The sequence below is a fragment of the Aotus nancymaae genome, unplaced genomic scaffold (genome assembly GCF_030222135.1).
Source record: "Aotus nancymaae isolate 86718 unplaced genomic scaffold, 86718_ANA_hifiasm-v0.15.2.pri h1tg000063l, whole genome shotgun sequence".
NCBI lineage: Eukaryota > Metazoa > Chordata > Mammalia > Primates > Aotidae > Aotus > Aotus nancymaae.
In genome coordinates, this window is record NW_026988477.1 from 1,835,667 (window position 1) to 1,858,888 (window position 23,222).

Below are 23,222 nucleotides of genomic sequence, written 5' to 3' on the forward strand. Positions count from 1 at the left end.
AGAGCCGCCCTTGCCCTTCAGTAGGGTTGCAGGGGGGGCGGGTGGCAGGCAGCATCCCTCCGGGGCTTCCCTCTGGGGCGTCTTCAAAGTCAGAGGAGTGGCGTGGCCAGCGCCCACACTCCGTGGGCTCACTGAAGCCTCCTGGTTCCCTTGCTCCCATTCTGTAGATGAGGCAACTGAGGTTCCACGGCCTGCCCGGCCTGCACAGAGGCAGAGCCTCCCGCCCGTCCAGCCAGAGGCTGGCGTTCCTAACCTGGGAGCCCAGCCGTGTGCACCTGGGGCTGAGGCTGGGCAGCTTGCCAGGCCACCCTCCAGGCTTGGGTCCTGGGTCGCCAAACCACGGGGTCTGGGGACACCAGCGAGAGCCCCCAGGTGCTGAGATTGGCTTTGTGGGACCCTTACCCTAAGTGTGAGCAGCGCCAGCTCGCGGCCACTCCCGTGAAGCTCCATGCCTCCTTCCCCACACTGCGAGCGATCACAGCCCTGGGGCCGTGGGGACGGGCACCGCATGGCGTGTGCTCTGTCTGTGCCCAGGTGCTGAGCGTCTGTCTGGTGTCATCAGACACTGGCTCCTCTGTTCTCAGGCAGAGCGGCAGCTTCCAGCTGAGAGCAAATGCCTCTGTGCCCACGCCCAGGGAGGACTCGCGGGTGGGGTGGGAGCTCCGCAGGGCTGCGGGGCCACCGTGTGCATTCGGCGGGGCCAGAGGACGTGCAGGAGGGGAAGGAGACTGAGGTACCCAGGCACCGAGAAGGTTCTGGAAGGCCGCAGAAACACGCGTACAATATAATAATTTTCTGCATGATCATCCCCTCCCTCCCCCAGGTCTTTGGTTTGTTTTATTTTCATGGCTCACTTGAAAAATGACCTGCTTTGTGCCTGACACCGGGTCAGAGGCCGTGCCACCGGCCACATTCATCATCGTAAGCAGCGTGTCACCCTGACAGTGCTGACCATTAGTTTCTGTCAGTGACGAAGTCACAGCTGGGCCTAGGAGAGATGAGTTTCGGTTCAGGGGTCAGAGCCACAGGACTTGGGAATCGGATGAATTAGAAATTTGCTGTAGTTAACAAAAAATTAAATCACAATAGTTATAAAATATTCATCCATCCGGGCCAAAGGAAAATGAAGCCTGATATTTAATTTCAGATTATATCACCTCACTTTGCATTTTTTATCATAGATTAGGACGGCCCCAGAACTTTGACAGGGCACTTGGGGACTTCATCCATTTCCACAGATTAAAAATCCTCTCGTAAAAAAATTAATTGCCATTAAACTGCTCAGTGGAAGAAAAAATGTGCCCACCAGGACCCATTTATCGAGCGGGACCCTCTGGCGGGCTAATGGGGAAGCGAGCGGCCGGGGATGGAGGGGCCGGGCGGGCAGGCGGGGAGGCCCTCCCCAGGCGGGTCCCTGGCCCAGCACCCCAGCGAGGGGGGCCGGCTGGCTTTGTGTGGGGGAGCAGCTGTAGGGACTAGGATGGAGAAACCTCACCAGGGCTCCCCTCCACACCGGGTCCCCCACCCTGAAACCTAGCTGCGGGAAGTTGGGTCATGCTGGCCTCAGCTCCGGCCTTCGACACCGCCCTGAGCCAGCTGAATCCTGATCCCCTTGCAGGCCCATCTCCCACAATGATCGTCACTGCCTTTTCATCCGTGTGGCCCTGTGGGAGGTGCTGTGAGATATGCACCCCATTTTACAGAGTGGGAAACTGAGGCATAGATAAGTTACATCATTGGCCTGAGGCCCATGGCTGGTGGGTGACGGAGCCAGACTTCAACCCAGCTCTGGGACTCCTGAGACCACACCCTTGCGGTCCTGTCCTAGACAGGGTACAGCCTTAAGGGGTCCTGCCCTAAAGTGGGCATGGGCATGAGGTGTGGCCTGGGGTCCTGTCTTGGAAAGAGCGTGGCCGTAGGGAGCCTGTCCTTGGGGATGTGGCTCTGGGAGGGCATGGTCCGGTGGGGGTGACTGCACAGCCCATTCCCCTTCCTGGAGAGGTAGCTTCAGGCCTGTGGCTGATGGCCAGGGGGCAGGGCAGTGCAGGGAGGGTGCCGTGGCTGGGTGGGGCTAGGGAAGTCCCTGACTCAGTCCAGGAGCCTGCCCCTGGGTGCTCAGCTCTGGATGGTCCCTGCCCAAGGCACCCTCATTTGGCAGAAAGTCTCCCTTCCTGGGGGACAGGACGAGCCCTGGCTGATACTCCATGGTGGTCTCGACCCCAGGCCACATGGTGGAACCGCCCTGGGCTGGGCCTTAGGAAGGGGCATAGGGGCCAGCGATCCATGGCACGTGTGGTCTTGGCCCTGTGGAGCCAGCTGGAATAAGCAGCGTGCGTGCGTGTGTGTGTGAGAGAGAGCGTGCGTGTGTGAGCGTGCATGTGTGAGTGTGTGTGAGCGTGCATGTGTGAGTGTGTGTGAGTGTATGTGAGAGCACATGTGAGGGCGTGTGTGTATGAGTGCTTGTGTGTGTGTCTGAGAGCATATGAGACTGTGGTAGCATGTGTGAGTGTGAGAGCAGGTTCAGAGCATGTGTGTGTGAGCATGAGACCGTGTGAGCATGTGTGCAAGTGTGTGCACATGTGTGAATGCATGAATGTGTGAGCGTGCCAGAGCATGTGAATGTGCAAGCATACGTGACAGCACGTGTGAGAGCATGACTGTGTGAGCATGAGAGTGAGTGTGCCAGTGCCTGCCAGCATTCGATTGTGTGTGAGCCTGTGAGCATGTGAGTGTAAAGGTGTATGATGGCATATCTGTGAGTGTGAGAGCCTGTGAGCACGTGAGAGAGTTGTGAGCATATGTGAGAGTGAGCATGAAAGTGTGTGTGATGGCATGTATGTGTGAGCCTGTGAATACATGAGGGAGTTGTGAGCACGTGTGTAAGCACCTGTGTGTGAGCATGTGTGAGTGTGTGAGCAGGTGTATGTGAGAATGTGTGTGTGAGAGCGTGTGTGCATGTGAGCATGTGATTGTGAGAATGTGGGTGATTGTGAGAGCATGTGTGAGCGTGTGTGTGTGTAAGCGTGTGTGAGCATCTGTGAATGTATGTGTGAGCGTGTGAGCATGTGTGTGTGAATGTGTGTGCATGTATGAGAGCGTTTGTATGTGTGAGCGTGTGTGAGCGTGTGTGTGAATGTGTGTGCATGTGTGAGAGCGTTTGTATGTGTGAGCATGTGTGTGAGCACGTGTAAGTGTGTGTGTATGTGTGTGTGAGCGTGTGAATACATGAGGGAGTTGTGAGCACGTATGTAAGCACCTGTGTGTGAGCATGTGTGAGTGTGTGAGCAGGTGTATGTGAGAATGTGTGTGTGAGAGCGTGTGTGCATGTGAGCATGTGATTGTGAGAATGTGGGTGATTGAGAGCATGTGTGAGTGTGTATGTGTGTGAGCGTGTGTGTGAATGTATGTGAGCGTGTGTGCATGTGTGTGTGTATGTGTGTGCATGTATGAGAGCGTTTGTACGTGTGAGCGTGTGTGAGCCTATGAGCATGTGTGTGAATGTATGTGAGAACATGTATGTGAGAGCATGTGTGAGTGCGTGACAGCACGTGTGAGCATGTGCGTGCGTGTGAGTGTGAGAGTGTGTGAGCCAGGGCCCGCCCTGCTTCAACCTTTGCCTGGGCCCTAGGTGGGGGGCCTGTGGGTCTGGCGTGTCTGGTGTTGGCACAGGTGACGGTGAGCTGGGCTAGGAAGTGCCACCTCGATGATCGGCGCTCGCCATGGGATGGCATTGGTGGGTGAAGGCTCACCCGTACTCGGGATGTGGGGCTGTTTGTGGCTGCAGTGACCAGGACGCCCCGTCCTGCCGGCCGGGAGCCTTCACTGCTGCCCACCCGTGTGACCACTGACTCTGCTGGCTTGAAAGCCGATGAATCTCCCGTGGCTCGACTCCCGTGGCCCGTGGCAATGGGACCTCCCATGCTGCGTGCGGAGCCTGGCCGAGGAGCCGAGGGCGGCGTTGTCACTCCTCTGGCTGCCGCTCCCGTTTCTTTCGCATGCGCTGCAGGCCTGGCCTGTGCTGAGAGCTTTGCCAGCAAAGCTGTGGGGCAGGCTCTGTTCTCCCGACTTTCCTGAAGAGGACTCTGAGGGTCAGGGAAGCCACTTGCTCATGGCCGCTTGAGACTCAGCCTTGCCCCGTACTGGCTGAGGGTCCCACTCTGCCCAACAGGGGCCTGGACGTGAGGGATTCCCCCTCCCACACTGTGCCCTCTGGGCTGCACGGAGCCACCAACCTCCCTGCCCGGGCCAGTGCCCAGAGGGTCGTGGGGAGCCCGGCTGTGCGTGTGTTTTCTCTGTTTAAGATTCGGAGCTGGCTGGTGTGTACGCCTGGAGGAAGGGACAAGCTCTAGCAAGGCTGCTGCTCGGGCCCCCTCCCGCCCTCCGCCGCTTCCAGAGCAAGACCCCCTGCAGAGACCCGGCTCTCGCCTCGGACTTAGGTACCTGTGCCTCTGCCACGGGCTCTGCCCTGCTCTGCTGTGGCATCTGGGGGGCGGGGAAGGGGAGGAGATGCCCAGGCTCCAGGTGGTCTGGAAGCAAGAGGTGTGGGTGCCTCTCACGGCAGCCTGCAAACACCCTCCAAACCCGCCATCCACACTGGACTTCGGGCAATATGTGTTTTCAAAGCCTGAGAACAGGGTTTCTGTCCCCAGGAGGCTCCCTTGCCAGCTCCCAGGGCAGGCACGCTGCCAAGGCCTTCTCTCGGCAGGAAGGCAGGGTGGGAGCTGGCAGGAGCTCCTCAGACACAGGCACCCTCCACCCGTGCTCGGCTAGCACGTGCAGAGCGGCAGCTCATCACACAGGCACAGCGCCCACCCTCAGAGGGCTTCTGCCCATGAGGGGCCAGGTCGTAACTGGAAGGGGCAGGGGCCCGAGGGCCTCCCCGACGTCCCCACGCTCCTCACCTCTGGCCCGGTGGAGGAGCCGGCTTTGCTCTCCCCTCCTCGCCCTGACGCTCCTGTCTTTGCAGGAGGCAGCAGGAAAGTCGCAGCTACGAAGCGCTCGCCTGTCTGCGCCCGGTGGCCCAGTGCCCCCTCCGCCCACAGTGACCAGCAGGCATCTGGGAACACACCCAGCCTGGCTTCCTTTGACCAGCCGGCGACCATCCAAACAGCCATGGCCATCCTACGAGACCCGAGCCAGCAAATCCAGGCTGGGCTGGAGCTGGCCCAGAGCCAGGAGGGAGGCCGAGAGTTCGGGCCATCAAAGCGGAGGCTGCGGGACGTGGCAGGGAAGGGCCCCCGCAGGGACCCGGGTGCACACAGCTCCTTCTCTAAGAGTCCCTGGGCCGTGACGGAGGGGAAGCGTTCCTCTTTAGAGAGGGCTAGGAGTTTCCACTCCTGGCAGCCCCGGAGCTTCTCCACTGAATGGGAGTCCTGCCCGCAGCGGGTCTGGGGGGCCCCAAAACAGGACCGCTCCTCCCAGAGGTCAGAGAATCCCCGTGAGAGGTTGAGCCGCTTCTCTCGGTGGCCCTGGAGTACATCGAGTCCACAGAGGGCCTGGGGGGCCCAAAGACAGGGCCCCGCCTCCCAGAGGCCCGGGAGCCCCCCTGAAAAGCTGAGCCCCTCCCCCCGGCAGCCCTGGAGTGCTGTGGCCACGCAGCCCTGTCCTCGGAGGGCCTGGACTGCTTGTGAAGACTGGGAGGCCCCGGTCCCCAGTCCATGGAACCCTCTGGAAAGGCCCGGTCCTCCAGCCCAGCGCCCCTGGAGCAGCTCCTGCGTGCAGAGGGCCGGCCCCCTGGCCCAGGGCAGAGGCACTGGCTCCCCTGCCTCAGGTGCCAAGCATACCCTGCCAAGGCCCACCGGGAGCTTCCCGCAGAGCCCACCTGGGAAGGAGAAGGACGCGCCGCGGCCCTGCCCCAGGCCCCGAGGACTCCCGGGACACAGCCCCGAGTCCCTGCGGGAGTTCATGCGCCAGAAGGCGCAGGCGCGGCGGCGGCAGGCCCTGGAGGAGAAGGCGGCGGCCCTGCGCGCCCGGGAGCTGAGGAGCCGGAGGCTGCGGGAGGTCTACAGGCAGCAGAGGGAGGCCGTCCTCGGCACCGCGGTCCCCGTGGTCCCCCGGACCACCCCTGGCATCGTGACCTTTGTCCCCAGTTCTGCACAGTCTGGGGTACGTGCCGAGGGCGGGTTGCGGAGACTCAGCTCAGCCAGGGGCTGGAGGCTCAGGTGCTCGGTGCTGCTGCCGGCCCCCTGGTGCCCTCCGGGGAGTGGGCGGGTGAGGGCTGCAGCCGGGGCCTGGCGGCTGTGTGGCATTGCTGACACTGCCTGTAGAAACGGAGGGTGTCCGTGAATGACCCCCGGGAGGCCCTGGTGAGGCACAGGGTCAGACCTGGGCGCCTTTGCCCCTGGGTACGATGGGGCTCCTGGGGGACGGACTCCCTTGCCTCTCATAGCCCCTGAAGTGGGACCCCCGATTCCTGCAAGGCTCTGGGGAAGCAGCCTGGGCCCCCAGAGGAGGTCAGGGCCCAGCGCTGAGGCTGAGGCCGGGGCATGTGGTCTTTCTGCCGGGGGCTCTGATGGCAACTGCCCCCCACGCTAGGATCTGGAAGCCTCCGGGAGCCTGGAGTCGCCCGTGCTGGAGTGGAGCAAGGTGACCTCTGGCGTGGTGCTGGGGGGCCAGGAAGCCCCAGGCAGGTGGGTGTGAAAGTGTGGGCACTGTACGTGCTGGGGAGGGCCGTGGGTGGGCTGGGCCAGGGCGAGGACAGTTCTGGGCGTATTCTGAGGCCTCGATTCATTGCCTCATGACCAAGAGTCTCCTCAGGTTGGATGGGCTCTGCCCACCCCCACCCACAGTGCCACCCAGCTGCTTGGAGCAGGTTCTCACTGAGGCCAGAGTTACGTCACACTTACATTCACCATGTTAAAGTGCACATTCCGTGGCATTTAACACCCTCACCGTGTGTGTGCAACCACCACTTCCACTGAGTTCCAGAACATTCCATCCCCCATGAGCCCCCACCCTCAGGAGGCAGCCCCTCCCCCAGCCCCCGGGGTCACCAGTCTCCTTTCTGGCCCTGATGGATTTACCTGTTCCTCTTTTTTTTTTTTTTTGAGATGGAGTTTTGCTCTTTTGCCCAGGCTGGAGTGCAATGGTGCAATCTTGGTTCACTGCAACCTCCACCTCCTGGGTTCAAGCGATTCTCTGGCCTCAGCCTCCCAAGTAGCTTGGATTATAGGCGTGCGCCACCATGCCCAGCTAATTATTGTATTTTTAGTAGAGATGAGGTTTCACCATGTTGGCCAGGCTGGTCTCGAACTCCCAACCTCAGGTGATCTGCCTGCCTCGGCCTCCTAAAGTGCTGGGATGACAGGTGTGAGCCACTGCCCCCCGCCCAGATTTGCCTATTCTTGACATTTTATCTAAATGGGATCACCGGCTCAGGTCTGGCTTCTCTCGCCGAGCACAGGTTTTCCAGGCTCATCTGTGTTGCAGCTTGAGCTCATTGAGCTCGTGGCTGAATAATGCCCACTGTGGGCCGGTGACCTCGTCTTCACAGCCTTGTGGCCGCCCCAGCTGTGGCTGCCGTGACCTGGGCACATGCACCTGCTTCAGCCGCTGCTGCACTGTGTCTCTTGGGTCCACGCCTGGGAGTGAGTGGCACCGGCATGGGCACCTCTGTGTACAGCTTTCTCGGAGACTGGCACCCTGTTCTCCACAGCAGCCGCCCGGGTTCCCGTACCCCGACAGCGCCAGGGTCCCGTTCTCCCCAATTCCTCGCTGTGCTGACTTTTCGGTTCTTTTCTGCGTTTCTGTTTTGCTTTGACTACTGTGTATTTTAATTTCTGGAGGCCCCTTCCCGGGGACATCGTGAATCACACACGTGGGGTCTGAAGACCGCCCCCCATTTGCTTGTGGGAGTTGAGCCTGGGTCTCACGCAGGTGCGAGTTTCCAGCCTGTCTCTCGCCCAGGAAGGGCTGTGGATAGCCCCAGCTTCAGCCTGGTGGCAGACACTCTGGCCTGGCCTCACACTGGGCACCTGTAAGGAACTCACGGCCAGGCGTCCTGCGTGCCCTCGGTTCCGGCGGGCAGGGGGAGCTGGCTCAGAGGCCGGGAAGGGGGCTCCCACCCGCCAGGAACGCCCCACCCTGAACTCCCTCGGGGCTGCCCATGGCGCAGCTTTGGCAGCTGGTGTTGGGGCTCGGGCTGGCCCTGGGAGCTCAGCTCCCACCCTCTCTGTGAGACCGACCCCTCTCTCTGGCTGCTTTTGGGTCCATTTGGTCTTGAAGGCGCTCGTTTTGGGATCAGTCCCCGAGAGTGTGGGTCAGCCCAGGGGCGGCGCCTGTCAATGTCTAGTGAGATGAGGACACAGGGCCTGAGTGTGCCGCCAAGTGAGAGTCCCACGCTGGCCCCGCTGTGCCACGCCTGCCCCAGGGGCAGCCCCTCCCCTGCTGCCCACCGTCAGGCTCTGTTTGCACGACGGGACGCTGGTGAGCTTGGGCCTTGCGTCTCGAGCGGCTGCAGGGCCTCATCTCTCTTCATCTCGGCCTTGTCTTTTTTTCCCACCTAAAACATTGCAGCCAGGAGCAGCGGCTCACACCTGTAATCCCAGCACTTTGGGAGGCTGAGGCGGGAGGATCACTTGGGGCCAGGTTTGACACCAGCCTGGACAACACAGTGAGACCTCATCTCTATTCTCTCCAGAACTCTTCATCTTCCCAAACTGACACTCTCTCCATAAAACGCTGACTCTCCATTTCCCCCCAGCCCTTGGCAGCCGCCATTCTCCTTCCTGTCTCGACGGACTTGCCTGTCCCCACGGGAGTGGGAACACGCTTTTCATTACTGAAACACCGGGGATTCGGTCTCAGTCCTGCTCCTGCCACACAGAAGGCCCATCGCAGAGACGATGCACTGCCGGGGAAGAGGCTCGATCGGGTGCCACAGCCGAGGGGATGGGGGCTCAGTCTCACAGCCAACTCCCTGACTAAAGGTGGGGGCTTGCCTCTTGGGGAAGGAATGTAGCTCCAGGCAGGAAGCAGGACCTAGGGAGGGATAAGGAAGCAAGCAGGACCAACGAGGGCTCCGGTGTCTCCTTGTCCAGAGGCGGTGATCTGGTGCATTTCAGCTCCTTGACTCTGTCTGGGAGGCCTGATGGTAGGTTTCCTGAGAAAGGAACTCAGATAAGACAAACGAAACTTTCTCATGTGTTAAGACCGGCAGGGCTCATTTCTATGTTTATTCAAAAGAAACCATGAACACGAGTTTCAGGGGACCGTTGGGCCAGTTTCACTTTGTGCCTGACTCATTCTACCAAGGACAATGTCGTCACCTGTGTCGGGCCTGCTTTCCTTTTCAAGGCTGAATACTATTCCCCTGTCAGTGGACTTCATTTAGCTTCTCCGTTTGTCCCTTCATGGACACTGGGTGGCTTCCACCTTTTAGCTGTTGTGAATAAAGCTGATGCAAACATGGGTGTGCAAGTATCTCTTTGAGACTCTGACTTCAGCTCTTCTGGGTACATGGTCAGAGGCAGAAGTGTCAGACCCATGGGGGTTCTGTGTTTGACTTCTTTTTTATTTTTTGAGATGGAGTCTTGCTCTGTTGACCCAGCTGGAGTGCAGCAGTGTGATCTCGGCTCACTGCAGCCCTCGCCTCCTGGGTTCAAGCAATTCTCCTGCCTCAGCCTCCCAAGTAGCTAAGACTACAGGCGCCTGCCACCGTGCCTAATTTTTTGTGTTTTTAGTAGAGATGGGGTTTCACCATGTTAGCCAGGATGGTCTCAATCTCCTGACCTTGCGATCCGCCCACCTCAGCCTCCCAAAGTGCTGGGATTACAGGCGTGAGCCACCTCGACCGACCTTATATTTGACTCCTTGAGAAATCACCAAACTGCCCGTCGCTGCAGCTGGACCATCTTACACTCCTGCCAGCAGTGCTCAGGATCCAGTTCCTCTGTACCCTCACCCACACCTGGCCCTGTTCCTTGCAGCAGCTGCGTGGTCTGTTGTGTGGATACCGTCGCCGCTTCCCTGGTCCCTGTGGACAGACACTGTTGGTCACAGACGCTGCTGCAATGCTCACCCCCGAACTCGCCTGCTTTGTGCGCCCTGCTGGGGCCATCCCGGGCTGACCTGTCCACGCCTCTCTCCCTACAGCTTCTGCCTGTGTTTGAACAGAGTCTGGAACCGTGCTGAGACCCTAGAGTCCCCAGGGACAAGGGGCCCCCAAGATGGCCGGGGTGCCCCTGCACTGCAGTTAGCCTCACCCTCACTGGGATCCCTGGAGCCCCAGGACCTGACTGCCCGCTACCTACCCCGGGGGCTGTGCGTCTACCTGGACCCGAAGGAGGCCGAGCACCTGGGCATTTCCAGCCCCCTGCACCTCCAGCATAAGCAGGCACGGCTGCAGGCGCTAGAGACCACGGCCAGAGTCCTCAAGCAGCGGGTCGACAGCCTCACCGCCAAGCTGCAGGGTGCCGAGGCGCCGGATACCGTCAGGGACCCAGCCTTGGGCCTGCCATGCTCACGGCCCTACACCCTGCCAGCCGCCCCCACGCTTGCCGCCCCAGCCTGCCCTGGAGGCTTGAGGCCCAACGGGGGCAGAGGGGCACCCGGGGACTGGGCCAGTGTGCAGCTCCAGTCCCTTCTCCCTACCACCTGCTTCCTGGATGGTGAGACACTGCCATGGGGCTCCAGCTGGGAGCAACAGCAAAGCATGAGCCCGAGGGCCCACCACGAGAGCAAGCCCCGAGGTAGGCCAGCACCTGGGCCATGGTGACCGCTGGGTGGCCAGGGGTTCCTGTGGCTGGGAGGAATGGGGGCCCCATTTTCTCTCAGCCTTGGTTTTCTTCCTGGAAGTGCGGATAGGAGGACAAATCAGGGGTTGTCCAGGGAATCTGAGCAGCACAGTGTGCCTGGGCCCTCCCACGTGGCATGCATGGGCTCTCTCCCGTGGCGCGTGGTGTGTGTGCTCTCCCGTGGCTCATGGTGTGCCTGGGCCCTCCCACGTGGCATGCATGGGCTCTCTCCCGTGGCATGTGGTGTGTGTGCTCTCCTGTGGCGCATGGTGCGCCTGGGCCCTCCCACGTGGCATGCATGGGCTCTCTCCCATGGTGTGTGGTGTGTGTGCTCTCCCGTGGCGTGTGGTGCGCCTGGGCTCTCTCCCGTGGTGCGTGACGTGCATGGACTCCCTTGCGTGGTGCATGGCACCCGCAACAGCTGTTGCCCCTGTCTTGTCCTCTGGCAAGAGGAAGGGTGAGGCTGCTCTCATGGCTCCTTCCCTCCACCTCCCTGCCCTTCCTCCAGCAGAGAGGCCTGAGGGCCAGGGAGGCTCCCCACACCCCCAACCCATGTCAGGTGTGGCCCCGGCTCTCCCACTGTGGATGGTTGGGTGCCCCATCCCGCGCTCCTGGCTGACCAGGGAGTGCAGCCAGGTGTCCTCTTCTCCAAGGTTTCCCAGAGGAGGGACTTGTGGACGTGAAACCGGACAAAAGGCTGCAGAGAGGCGTGGCCCCCTTCCAGGCCCTCGGCACCTCTGCGGGGAGGTAAGCCCACCTGCCACCTGCGCTCAGGGGCTGCCTCTCATGTCACCCCCGTGTGTCCCCGTCATGCTGGTCTAGAGGCCGCGGCCAGGGACCTGGAGCAGGAGGTGCTGGCTTGGACACTGGCTGGGGCAGCGAAGCCCCACGTCAGGCACGCTCCCTACAAATGCCCCCTGCTCTGGCTGCTCCAGGCTGAGTGCAGGGGCAGTGAGTTGGGTGCTCCTCGCCATCCCAGCCCCCACCTGAGCTCTCAGGGCCCCTGTCCACAGAGTCTCACACCTCTCCTGGCTCCCATCCCCAGCGCGGGCTTCGGCCTCTCTGGGATGCATCTGAAGCCCCTTCCCAGGGACACTGTGCCCATCCTGCACCCCAGGCCCCTCTCGGCCCCAGCTCCCTTCTCCTGGGGAAGCATCTATCCTACCCCAGCGCCTGCAGCCCCACCCAGTGAGCCCCAGGCTGAAGCGGAGCTCAGCAGGCTCAGTCCACGGGGACTTTGCAGGTGGAAAGTGAGTGAGATGCTTGTGGCGGAGGCTGCACTACCTGAGCCTCGAGCACCTGAGCCTCCTCGGCAGCAGCCGTGGTCTCCAGTCCCTCCTGGGGATTTGTGAACACTTCTGGATCTCCTCTCCTGAGAAACTCCCCACCCCTGCCAAAAATCTTCCTCCAAACCCACCTGCCTGGCCAACCTCTGGCTCTTACTGGGGTGGGCTGGGATCCAGGGCCTCCTGGCCAACGATGCCTCCCGGTCCCCGCGGCTCCCTGCATACCATGTGCTGCCAGGCGTTCTTGGGTCACTCCTGGTCACTCTCACCCCTCTGTCCTTGACGTTGACAGAAGTGCCCTGGGTAGGGGACCCCAGCCCGGCCTGAGCAGCTGCTCCCCAGGCAGCCCCAGAACCCAAGCTCAAAAACTCAGCACTACGGGTGGGGCGGGCAGGAGGCCAGGCTGGCAGCTGTCTCTCAGGAAGGCCTCTGCGCCTCCTCAGCACGTGGCCAGATCCACCAGGGACACCGAAACATCGGCTCCCTGGACTCCAGGGCCTGCGTCACACCACCCACCTCCACCAAGCTGTCCTCTGCTGGGTGGCTGAGGGTATGAGGGCAGATGCCATGCATAGCACTAGGATGGCAGTGGGCATCGCAGGCAGAGGGACTGTGGCTCAGAGTCCATACGTAGGGGAAGGGGATGCCCCTCCCCGAGCTCACCCTTCCCTCTCCTCCCTTCCCCTCCGCTCCCCTCCCCTCCTCTCCTTCAGCTGGGACATTTCCTGGCATGATGTCTCTCCTGCCCATCCTTCCGAGGAAACCCCACCAGCTTCCTCTCCTGAAGCCCCCCTTGACTTCGGGGATGGTGGGCTTGGTGCCTGTGCCAGGGCCTTTGAGTTGCACCCCATCTGGCCCCTGACCCCACCCGCTGCCCAGGCCCAGCCCAGCCTGCGGAACTGAGTCATTGCGACCAGAAGAGGGCAGCATTGGGCCAGCCCTCACCTCTGCCACCTGCGTTCTGTCCAGCCCTTGAAAAGAGGTGGGGGTGGTGCTTGAGAAGGGGTGGGGGTGTGTGGGAATTTTTGGAGAGGTTAATTTCAGTGCCTCGGGCTCCTGGGGGACCAACTAGATCTGCCTCCAAGGGCAGACCCGGGCTGAGGTCTCCACGTTCCTGGCCCAGCCTAGGTCCAGCCAGAGGGGCCGAGGTGCGGCCCGGGTGCCCTGTGGTGCTGGCGTCAACATTCCCACCAGAGCCAGGCACTGGGCTGCGCCCTCTGCTGCACAGCCCTGCCAAGGCGGTGGAGAGGCAGCAGGAGGCAGAATCATATTCATGAACTGTGGCCTCGAGGGACCCAGGCTGGTGGAGAGCAGGGATTAGGGAGAGGCTCAGAGGCTCACTGGGGCCTCCAAGGCTTCCGCCCCTGTTTGGGCAGCCAGGAAAAGGGCCTGGCCTGTTTCTTCTGAAACAGCCATTGCCACGCACCACCTGACAGGCTGGAGCTTCAGGACAGGCTCACGCAGCCTCTGCTCATTCCACCTGCAGCCCCCTCGCGAGTCTCCCACGCTGAGCCTCCCAGTGCCCCAGATCCTGGCCGCCTCTCAGACTGTTTTTTTTTTTAAATTTTTGAGATGGAGTCTTGCTCTGTCGCCTAGGTGGGAGTGCAATGGAGCAATTTCAGCTCACTGCAACCTCCGCCTCCCAGGTTCAAGCGATTCCCCTGCCTCAGCCTCCCGAGTAGCTGAGACTACAGGTGCACACCACCACATCCGGCTAATTTTTGAATTTTTAGTAGAGACAGGGTATTTTCACCATGTTGGCCAGGCTGGTCTCGAACTCCTGACCTTGTGATCCCCCACCTTGGCATCCCAAAGTGCTGGGATTACAGGTGTGAGCCACCATGCGGGCCTCAGACTCATTTCTGAGTCAGGGGTGGGTCCTTGCTCTCTGTCCCATAAGCACTCAGTGGTGGAGGCACTTCCAGTCACCCAGCCCGGGTTCCGGAACACTCTTCTCCAGGCCTGTGCTCCTGGGCGCCATGCAGCCCCTCATGGCCTGGGCACACGTCCAGCTCCCCTGCAGCACCGGGAATGTGGGTGGGACTGGGTTGGGGGGAGTCACTGCTATCACCGGGCCCCGCACAGCCCCTGCCCACAGCAGGTGTGAGTCAAACACCTGTGGGCCCCGTGGGCTGCTGGGGGAGGGCATGTCCCCCACCCACAACCCCTGGGCCACAGGTGTGGGCAGCATCTTCAGCCATCCAGTGGGTTCTGGGTCCCTGTGTACCAGGAAGCACAGATGAGGCCCTGATGAGAAACGTGCAGTGAGACTGGCCATGCTCTCGGATGCAGGCTCAGCACGTGCCCCGCCCACACACCCGTCTCTCTGTGCACTCCAAAGTCCCCTCACCCCAGCAGCGCTGCTGGCCTGCGCCTGGCAGCTCTCCCTCACCGCTTAGCCACCGACTGGGGAAAGGCCAGCGGCCGCACCTGGCTCCTAGCTCTGTCAGCCTTGTGTGCTGGCTGGCCTGTGTGGGGGCAGGTGTGTGGGTCCAGCCATGCCCGCCTCCGTGGCCACAGCCCCAGGTGCTCTCCAGATAGGTCGCCCTGCAGCCTCCAACACCAGCCTTGAGCAGTGGGGTGAGGGCCACAGCTGATGCGGGGCCCCGTTCTGCTCTGGGCCTGGCAGGCAGTGCCCTCAGGAGATGGCTGAGGTGGTCCCGATGAGCACGCTGGCCTCGGAGACTCTGATTTTGGCCCTGGGGCCTGACGGTGGCCTTGGAAGCTGGCCGTCCACACCTCTGCTCCCCCTGGGGTCTGAGCGTAGAGCCCCGAGCAGCCAGGCTTGGCACCAAAGCTTCTGCAGATGAGGGCTGGCAGACTTGGTTCATGCTGCCATGCTGGGACACATGCTCAGACCCCTCCCCCTCGCCCCTGCCTCCCCCTCGCCCCTGCCTCCCCCTCGCCCCTGCCTCCCCCTCGCCCCTGCCTCCCCCTCGCCCCTGCCTTCCCTCGCCCCTGCCTCCCACTCCTCCTGCTCACCCCTGCCTCCCCTTTACCCCTGCCTCCTGGCCCCCAGGACTCAGACCCTTCCCCAACCAGGCTTTTGGCCATCAGGTCCCACCCTGGGCACACTGTTGGGGGTCTGAGAGCAGCTCCAGGCTATGGGAGCTCTGGTTCCTGCCCAGTGAGGGGCTGTCCCCCAGACTTCCCTGCCAACCACCTCCTCCGCGGGCCTGGCCCTGCCACGAATGCACCTGTGTTTTCCAGCTCACACACGGATCCCATCTGGGGCTCCCTGAGACTGGAGGAGATGCCGTCGGCCGGAGGGGCAGACTCCGTGGCGCCCTGGATCCCCCGGAGCTACCGTAAGGGCGACCCTGCGGACAGGCCCCGGGGTAGGCTGGCTGGCTGGGTGGCCAGGGGCATCTGCGGGAAAGCCTTTCACTGCCTGGCACTCGAGCTTGGCCCCGAGGGGTAGAGAGACCCTTTTCCATGTGGAGAGCATCCCCACCTCGGTATTAAAGGTTTTTGGGGCTTCCGGGGCCCTCTGTGTGCTCTGCGCTGGCTGCACCTGTGCGGATGGGCGCTGGGTGGAGACCAACGAGCTTATTCCGTGACCGTCACGCCGGGGCCGCCTCCTGGGGTGCGTCCCTACAGTCCCATCAGCCCGGATTCGACTCTTCCTCCTGCTGCTGCGTGTTTTTATCCCACTGCCTGGTGCCCACGAGTGGCCCAGACGCTGCTGGGCTTGAGGGTCTTGTCCTCGTGTGCGCTGTACTGTGGGGCTGTCCTGGTCGGGGGCTGGTGGGGCAGCTGGAGGGGCGGGTGCAGCGTCGGGAACTGAGCACAGGGTCTCTGAGGAGGCGGGGGTCTCTGGGGAGGCGGGGGTCTCTGGGGAGGCCGGGGAGTCTCTGGGGAGGCGGGGGGTCTCTGGGGAGGTGGGGGTCTCTGGGGAGGCGGGATCTCTGGGGAGGCGGGGGGTCTCTGGGGAGGCGGGGGGTCTCTGGGGAGGCGGGGGTCTCTGGGGAGGCGGGGGGTCTCTGGGGAGGCGGGGGATCTCTTGGGAGGCGGGGGTCTCTGGGGAGGCGGGGGTCTCTGGGGAGGCGGGGATCTCTGGGGAAGCGGGGGTCTCTGGGGAGGCGGGGATCTCTGGGGAGGCGCGGGGTCTCTGAGAAGCGGGGTTTCTGAGGAGGCGGGGGTCTCTGGGGAGACGGGGGGTCTCTGGGGAGGCGGGGGTTCTCTGGGGAGGCGGGGATCTCTGGGGAGGCGGGGGTCTCTGAGGAGGCGGGGGTCTCTGGGGAGGCGGGGGGTCTCTGGGGAGGCGCGGGGTCTCTGAGAAGCGGGGTTTCTGAGGAGGCGGGGGTCTCTGGGGAGACGGGGGTCTCTGGGGAGGCGGGGGGGTCTCTGGGGAGGCGGGGATCTCTGGGGAGGTGGGGATCTCTGAGGAGGCGGGGGTCTCTGGGGAGGCAGGGGGTCTCTGGGGAGGCGCGGGGTCTCTGAGAAGCGGGGTCTCTGAGGAGGCGGGGTTTCTGAGGAGGCGGGGGTCTCTGGGGAGACGGGGGGTCTCTGGGGAGGTGGGGATCTCTGGGGAGGCGGGGGTCTCTGAGGAGGCGGGGGTCTCTGGGGAGGCGGGGATCTCTGGGGAGGCGGGGGGTCTCTGGGGAGGCGGGGGGTCTCTGGGGAGGCGGGGATCTCTGGGGAGGCGGGGGGTCTCTGGGGAGGCGGGGGTCTCTGGGGAGGCGGGGGTCTCTGAGGAGGCGGGGGTCTCTGAGGAGGCGGGGGGTCTCTGGGGAGGCGGGGGTCTCTGGGGAGGCGCGGGGTCTCTGAGAAGCGGGGTCTCTGAGGAGGCGGGGTTTCTGAGGAGGCGGGGGTCTCTGGGGAGGCGGGGGGTCTCTGGGGAGGCGGGGGTCTCTGGGGAGGCGGGGATCTCTGGGGAGGCGCGGGGTCTCTGAGGAGGCGGGGTCTCTGAGGAGGCGGGGTCTCTGAGGAGGCGGGGGGTCTCTGGGGAGGCGGGGATCTCTGGGGAGGCGGGGGTCTCTGGGGAGGCGGGGGTCTCTGGGGAGGCGGGGGGTCTCTGGGGAGGCGGGGATCTCTGGGGAGGCGGGGGTCTCTGGGGAGGCGGGGGTCTCTGGGGAGGCGGGGGGTCTCTGGGGAGGCGGGGGGGTGTCTGGGGAGGCGGGGGTGTCTGAGGAGGCGGGGGGTGTCTGAGGAGGCGGGGGGTGTCTGAGGAGGCGGGGGTGTCTGAGAAGGCGGGGGGGTCTGAGGAGGCGGGGGTCTCTGGGGAGATGGGGGGTCTCTGGGGAGGCGGGGGGTCTCTGGGGAGGCGGGGGGTGTCTGAGGAGGCGGGGGTGTCTGAGGAGGCGGGGGGTGTCTGAGGAGGCGGGGGGTGTCTGAGGAGGCGGGGGGGTCTGAGGAGGCGGGGGGGTCTGAGGAGGCGGGGGTCTCTGGGGAGATGGGGGGTCTCTGGGGAGGCGGGGGTCTCTGGGGAGGCGGGGGGTCTCTGGGGAGGCGGGGGGTGTCTGAGGAGGCGGGGGGGTCTGAGGAGGCGGGGGGGTCTGAGGAGGCGGGGGGTGTCTGAGGAGGCGGGGGTGTCTGAGAAGGCGGGGGTGTCTGAGGAGGCGGGGGGGTCTGAGGAGGCGGGGGGGTCTGAGGAGGCGGGGCGTGTCTGAGGAGGCGGGGGTGTCTGAGGAGGCGGGGCGTGTCTGAGGAGGCGGGGCGTGTCTGAGGAGGCGGGGGGTGTCTGAGGAGGCGGGGGTGTCTGAGGAGGCGGGGGTGTCTGAGGAGGCGGGGGTGTCTGGGGAGGCGGGGGTGTCTGAGGAGGCGGGGCGTGTCTGAGGAGGCGGGGGTGTCTGAGGAGGCGGGGCGTGTCTGAGGAGGCGGGGCGTGTCTGAGGAGGCGGGGGGTGTCTGAGGAGGCGGGGGTGTCTGGGGAGGCGGGGGTGTCTGAGGAGGCGGGGCGTGTCTGAGGAGGCGGGGGTGTCTGAGGAGGCGGGGCGTGTCTGAGGAGGCGGGGCGTGTCTGAGGAGGCGGGGGGTGTCTGAGGAGGCGGGGGTGTCTGAGGAGGCGGGGGTGTCTGAGGAGGCGGGGGGTCTGAGAAGGTGCGGGGTGTCTGAGGAGGCGGGGGGTCTGAGAAGGTGCGGGGTGTCTGAGGAGGCGGGGGTGTCTGAGGAGGCGGGGGTGTCTGAGGAGGCGGGGGGTGTCTGAGGAGGCGGGGGTGTCTGAGGAGGCGGGGGGTGTCTGAGGAGGCGGGGGGGTCTGAGGAGGCGGGGCGTGTCTGAGGAGGCGGGGCGTGTCTGAGGAGGCGGGGCGTGTCTGAGAAGGCGGGGGGTCTGAGGAGGCGGGGCGTGTCTGAGGAGGCGGGGCGTGTCTGAGGAGGCGGGGCGTGCCCTGTTTGCTGCTACATGTTATTTGTTGATTTTCAGAAGAACAGGTTTTGAGCATTGGAGTAAAACACGCTCATGTCTGGCTGGGGGAGACGTGGCGGGAGGGTGTATTCCGAGTGAATGGGGGCGCCCATCCCACCTCTATCCCAGACCACCACCCCAGGGCAGCCCCAGATACCACCTGCACCCTCCTCAGCTGGCAGCCGGGGATCCTGGGGGCGAAGGCTTGGGGGAGTGGCGGAGCCCCAGGCATTCCTGCTCCAGCGCCAGTGCTGCGGGGAGGAAGGGGACTTCAGTCCTGGGCTGTGGACCCCCAGGGGCTGGGTTCAAAGCCTGGGGCTGGAGCCTTCCTGGAGGCTGCTTCTGAGAGGGGGAGCGTAGCTCACGGGGTCTTCCAGGGCCATGGAGCCAGACCTGGCAGCTTCAGGGAAGCTGTTCTCTGTGGACCGGCAGAGAGGGTCCTGTGTGTGTGCGTGCGTGCATGTGCGTGTGTGCATGCTTTTTGTGGGGGGGCTCTCGGGCTCACACCTGGAGCCCTCTGAGGGAGGAAGGGTCTGCGTCTCTGTCACCCCGGCCCCTCCCCGGGGAGACTCTCCCAGTCTCCAGGGTGTGGGAGCCTCTGCAGCTCTGGTGCGCACCTGCCCCTTCCTTCCACACACACCCTCTGAGCGTCACTGCCTGCTGGGCACTGAGGGAGCAGGCCCTTGCAGCACCTGTTTCAGGGAGCGTGGGCAGTAGGAAGACCAGCAAGTGAGGGCACACAGTGTGTGGGATCTGAGGCGTCACCGCAAAGGGAGTTCAACAGGAAGGGGTGGAAAGCGCGTGCGCCGGGGGTTCAGAGCTGGGAAGGCCCCTGTGGGCCTCTGGCCTTGGTTGTTCGTCTGTTGTAACAGAATCCCAGAGACTGGGTGAATTATAACGAACAGAAACATATTGGCTCACAGTTCCGGAGGCTGGGAAGTCTGAGAACAAGGCGCCGGCATCAACACGGAGAGGAAGGCAGGGGGGCGAGAGGGGAGAGGGCGAAAGGGGATGGGACTCTCCTTTTTCTAACAGCCTGCTCCCACAGCGATGGCACTCATCCATTCACAAGGGTGGGGCCGCCGTGGCTGAATCGCCTCGTGGCTGAATCGCTGTGCATTTCAACGTGAGGAGGGACAAACGTTCAAACCACAGCACCACCTTCCCTCTCCCCAGAAAGTGCAGCCCAGGGAGGTGTGTCGAGCTACCCGGGGTGCCCAGGGATGAGCTGGGACGGGGCTCTGTTCTCCCCCTGCTGGATTTGCTGACTGCCCTTCCTGAAGGCTGGATGGGCAGGGGCTGGCTGCTGTGACTCACAGACAGTTCCCGATGGCCACAGGACAGCCACCTCTTTGCCAGGCTCTCCCAAGTGCGTGAGGTCAGAGTCAGGCTCTGCCTTCTTCTTGGCAGATTTTACCCCTATACCTCATTCATCATCCTGTGGGCAGAAGGTGCAGTAGCCCCGGGCGACAGGCAACAGGAGTCTGCTGGGTCTAGCTTTTATGACTGCGGGCAGCACTGTCCAAGAGAACCTTCTAGACATAAAGACCTAGACCAGAGCTGTCCAGTGGAACCTTCTAGACTTCAACACCTAGACCAGAGCTGTCCAGTGGAACCTTCTAGACTTCAACACCTAGACCAGAGCTGTCCAGTGGAACCTTCTAGACTTCAACACCTAGACCAGAGCTGTCCAGTGGAACCTTCTAGACTTCAACACCTAGACCAGAGCTGTCCAGTGGAACCTTCTAGACTTCAACACCTAGACCAGAGCTGTCCAGTGGAACCTTCCAGACTTAAACACCTAGACCAGAGCTGTCCAGTGGAACCTTCTAGACTTAAACACCTAGACCAGAGCTGTCCAGTGGAACCTTCTAGACTTCAACACCTAGACCAGAGCTGTCCAGTGGAACCTTCTAGACTTAAACACCTAGACCAGAGCTGTCCATGGAACCTTCTAGACTTAAACACCTAGACCAGAGTTGTCCAGTGGAACCTTCTAGACTTAAACACCTAGACCAGAGCTGTCCAAGCAACTTTCTAGACATAAATACCTAGACCAGAACTGTCCAATGGAAGCTTCTAGATTTAAACATGTAGACTAACTCTGTCCAGTGGAACTTTCTAGACTTAAACACGTACACCACACTGTCCAATAGAACCTTCTGCGAGGAAGCAAAAGTTCTGGATTCTGAGTTGTCCAGTATGTTAACCACCAGCCACATGTGGCTGTCAAGCCATGAAAATGTGGCCAGTGTGACTGAAGAGTGGCATTTTATGTTTTATTTTCTGTTAATTTAAGTTTAAATGTAAACGGCAGGTGTGGCTGCCAGCCGCCGTGTTGGACAGCAGAGCCGTGGCTCTCAAACTCCACAGCCCCCACGGAGGTCAGGGGTCCTGTCAGCTTAATTCCGGTTTGAGGCTGTGGTTCTCCAGGACCCAAGCCACGTGACTGAGAACATAGCTAGTTACATCATCCTCTCCAGCTGTGATGGCAGCTGCCACGTGCTGAGATCTGTGAGACTACCAGGGACTTTGGGGTGGCAGGTGGAGGTAGACTCTTGGAGCTCCTCACCCATTGCTAGAGGAGTTGGGGTACTCACTGGGGTGACTCCTGCAGTCTCTGTCCAGCCAGGGCGGTGCTGAGCTCGGGGACAGCTCACTGTCTCCTGGGTCACGGCTCAGAGCTCAGGAACAAGCAGCTCATGTCCCCCCATGTTCCCTGATCTGTTGGGTGCTGACGTGGCTGGCGATGACCAGGACTCCCCCTCCTCAGGCCACAGCTGGGAGATCTGTGGGGACCTCAGGACTGTGAGGCTCCCAGGTGCTGGAGAGGCATTTGGTGGGGGCTGGGGCCCCTTCTCTGGTGTCAGCCTCTCTCAGGGCTGTGAAACAAAAGCAAAGGATGGTTTCTTCCCTTTGCAGAGGAATTTCAGCTCAGAACAGACGCTTGAACCAAAACCAGGAAGTGTAAGAGTGTCTTCCCATCATCACCAGTTGGATAGGGGGCCGGGGTGAGCCCGAATGCTCAGCGCACTCCAGGTGGCCAGTGCTCCTGCTGCTCACACTGTCTGGGTGCTGTGGGGTGTCCTCTGCTGCTGTGGAAACGCCCAGGATCTGGCCTAGCTGTGGTTCACGGCTGAGTGCTCCGTGAAGGCAGCCAGTCTGCTGGAGGAGCCGCGGTCTCGGGGCAGTCCGAGCGGGGATCTGGTCTTGGCTCCGCCCATACACGAGCCAACAGTGGCCAAGGGCTCATCCGCCAGCGGTCATCCGCGAGAGCCCCACCATCGCAGACCCCGCTGTGTGTAGCACCTCCTGGTGGCAGCCTCCATGGGGCCAGGAGCTCCAGCAGTGTGCAGAGTCAGAGCTGGGACCCTGGGGGCCGCCAAGGAGAAAGAGAAGCCCCTCCGTGGCCATTGGGGACTTCACTATCCAAGGAGGAGGCGGAGGTTTTCAATCCATGCCTGGGATCAATCACAGAAATTCCAAAGAGAGCCCTGGACTCTGGCCGTGTGTTTATGTCTGCACTCACCCACCCACCCCTCCCTCATCACCACCCACCCCTGCACACCATCAGCAGCAGCTTCTACCCACTGAGTGCGCAGCCAGCCTGTACCAAGCCATGTCCTCAACCCTCACACAAGGGAGGGAGGGACCTCTGTGACCCCACTGGGCTCTGACAAGTGATTTGTTCAAGGTCACATGGCAAATGCATGACGGACCTAGTCTGTCTGGGGGCAAAGCCCATGTCCTGGGCGCCACCCTCCCCACAGACTCCTGCCATCCGTCCTGGAGTTGGTCGTGGCTGGGGTCAGGCAGACACAGCCTTAGCGAGGACAAGGAGATTCAGCGGCCCTCTGTGCCCTTCTGTGGGGCTGCAGCCCTGCCAGCCTTCCTTCACATTTGGGGCAGGGGCTCTTCTTGATGGAGTGGATGCCAGCTGGGCTCAGGAGTCAGCCCGCCTGCATTCCTGGCCTCTGTGCCTCAGTTTCCCTGCAGGTGGAGAGGCTGTGCTAACCCGCCATGCCATGGAGCGGCGAGGCAGTGGCGAGGGGTGGGCTGGAGAGGGTCCCGGGCCACTCAGCTGCCCCCTCCGTGGTTCCACAGGTCAGCAGGAGGACGCGTCCGTGAGACACCTTCCCAGCACCCAGCAAAAGACCTCCAGCTTTCTGGATTCTCTCCAGGTTTGCCCCTTTAGGGCTCTTCTGCTAAGCAGTGAGCTGGGAGCAGCCTCTGTCCCCCAGAGGCCAAGCAGAAGAGGCTCTAACACACAGAACCATAGAATTTAAAAACAGCTGGGCCAGATGAGAGGGAGGGGAGCTTGGAGGTGGGAGGAGCAGACCCAGGGCACCTGGCCTTCTGGGGTGAGGGGGAAGTCCCTGGCAGGGAGAGAAAGTTGGTGGGCTGGAGGGAGGGGCCCTGCCCAGACATAGGGTCCCTCGGGGTGACCTCCGCAGAAGGGGTCCACCCACCCTGGCCGGGGACGGCAGGAATTGTGAGCCGGGGGCTCTCCCTGCAGCTGGAGCGGCAGAAGCAGGCGCTGGCCTTACTGCAGCAGCGGGCAGAGTTGGAGGCCTGGGAGACACAGCAGGCGGCCCTGGACGGGCTGCTCTTCAGGAGTCGGCTGGAGGTAGTGGCGCTGGCCGCCGGGGGAGCACCTGTCTGCAGGAGGTTGGGTGGGAAGGTCAGTCATGCCGGGGAGGAGTGCAAAGACTGCCACGGGAACTGCCACCTGTCCACGTCCCAGGCCTGGCAGGCCCCTTAGCCCTGGGCGCTCCACGGGAGCCTGGAGCTCACCACCCAAAGTGCGTGTGGCGCTTACAGACCTGACAAGTCTCTCGCCAGAGGGAAGGGGCTTAG

At 62.6% G+C, this 23,222-nt stretch overlaps 1 protein-coding gene across 1 annotated transcript in view; it reads left to right on the forward strand.

The window, feature by feature from the left end:
* The window catches only part of CCDC187 (coiled-coil domain containing 187), a 47,397-nt gene that overhangs the window by 8,610 nt on the left and 15,565 nt on the right, over window positions 1-23,222 (forward strand). Inside the window, exons 5-12 of the mRNA XM_064366090.1 lie at window positions 4,302-4,436; window positions 4,967-6,105; window positions 6,535-6,629; window positions 10,093-10,688; window positions 11,387-11,480; window positions 15,230-15,327; window positions 22,470-22,546; window positions 22,882-22,992. Coding sequence (XP_064222160.1) covers window positions 4,302-4,436; window positions 4,967-6,105; window positions 6,535-6,629; window positions 10,093-10,688; window positions 11,387-11,480; window positions 15,230-15,327; window positions 22,470-22,546; window positions 22,882-22,992 — 2,345 coding nt within the window. The remainder of the gene's footprint in view (window positions 1-4,301; window positions 4,437-4,966; window positions 6,106-6,534; window positions 6,630-10,092; window positions 10,689-11,386; window positions 11,481-15,229; window positions 15,328-22,469; window positions 22,547-22,881; window positions 22,993-23,222) is intronic.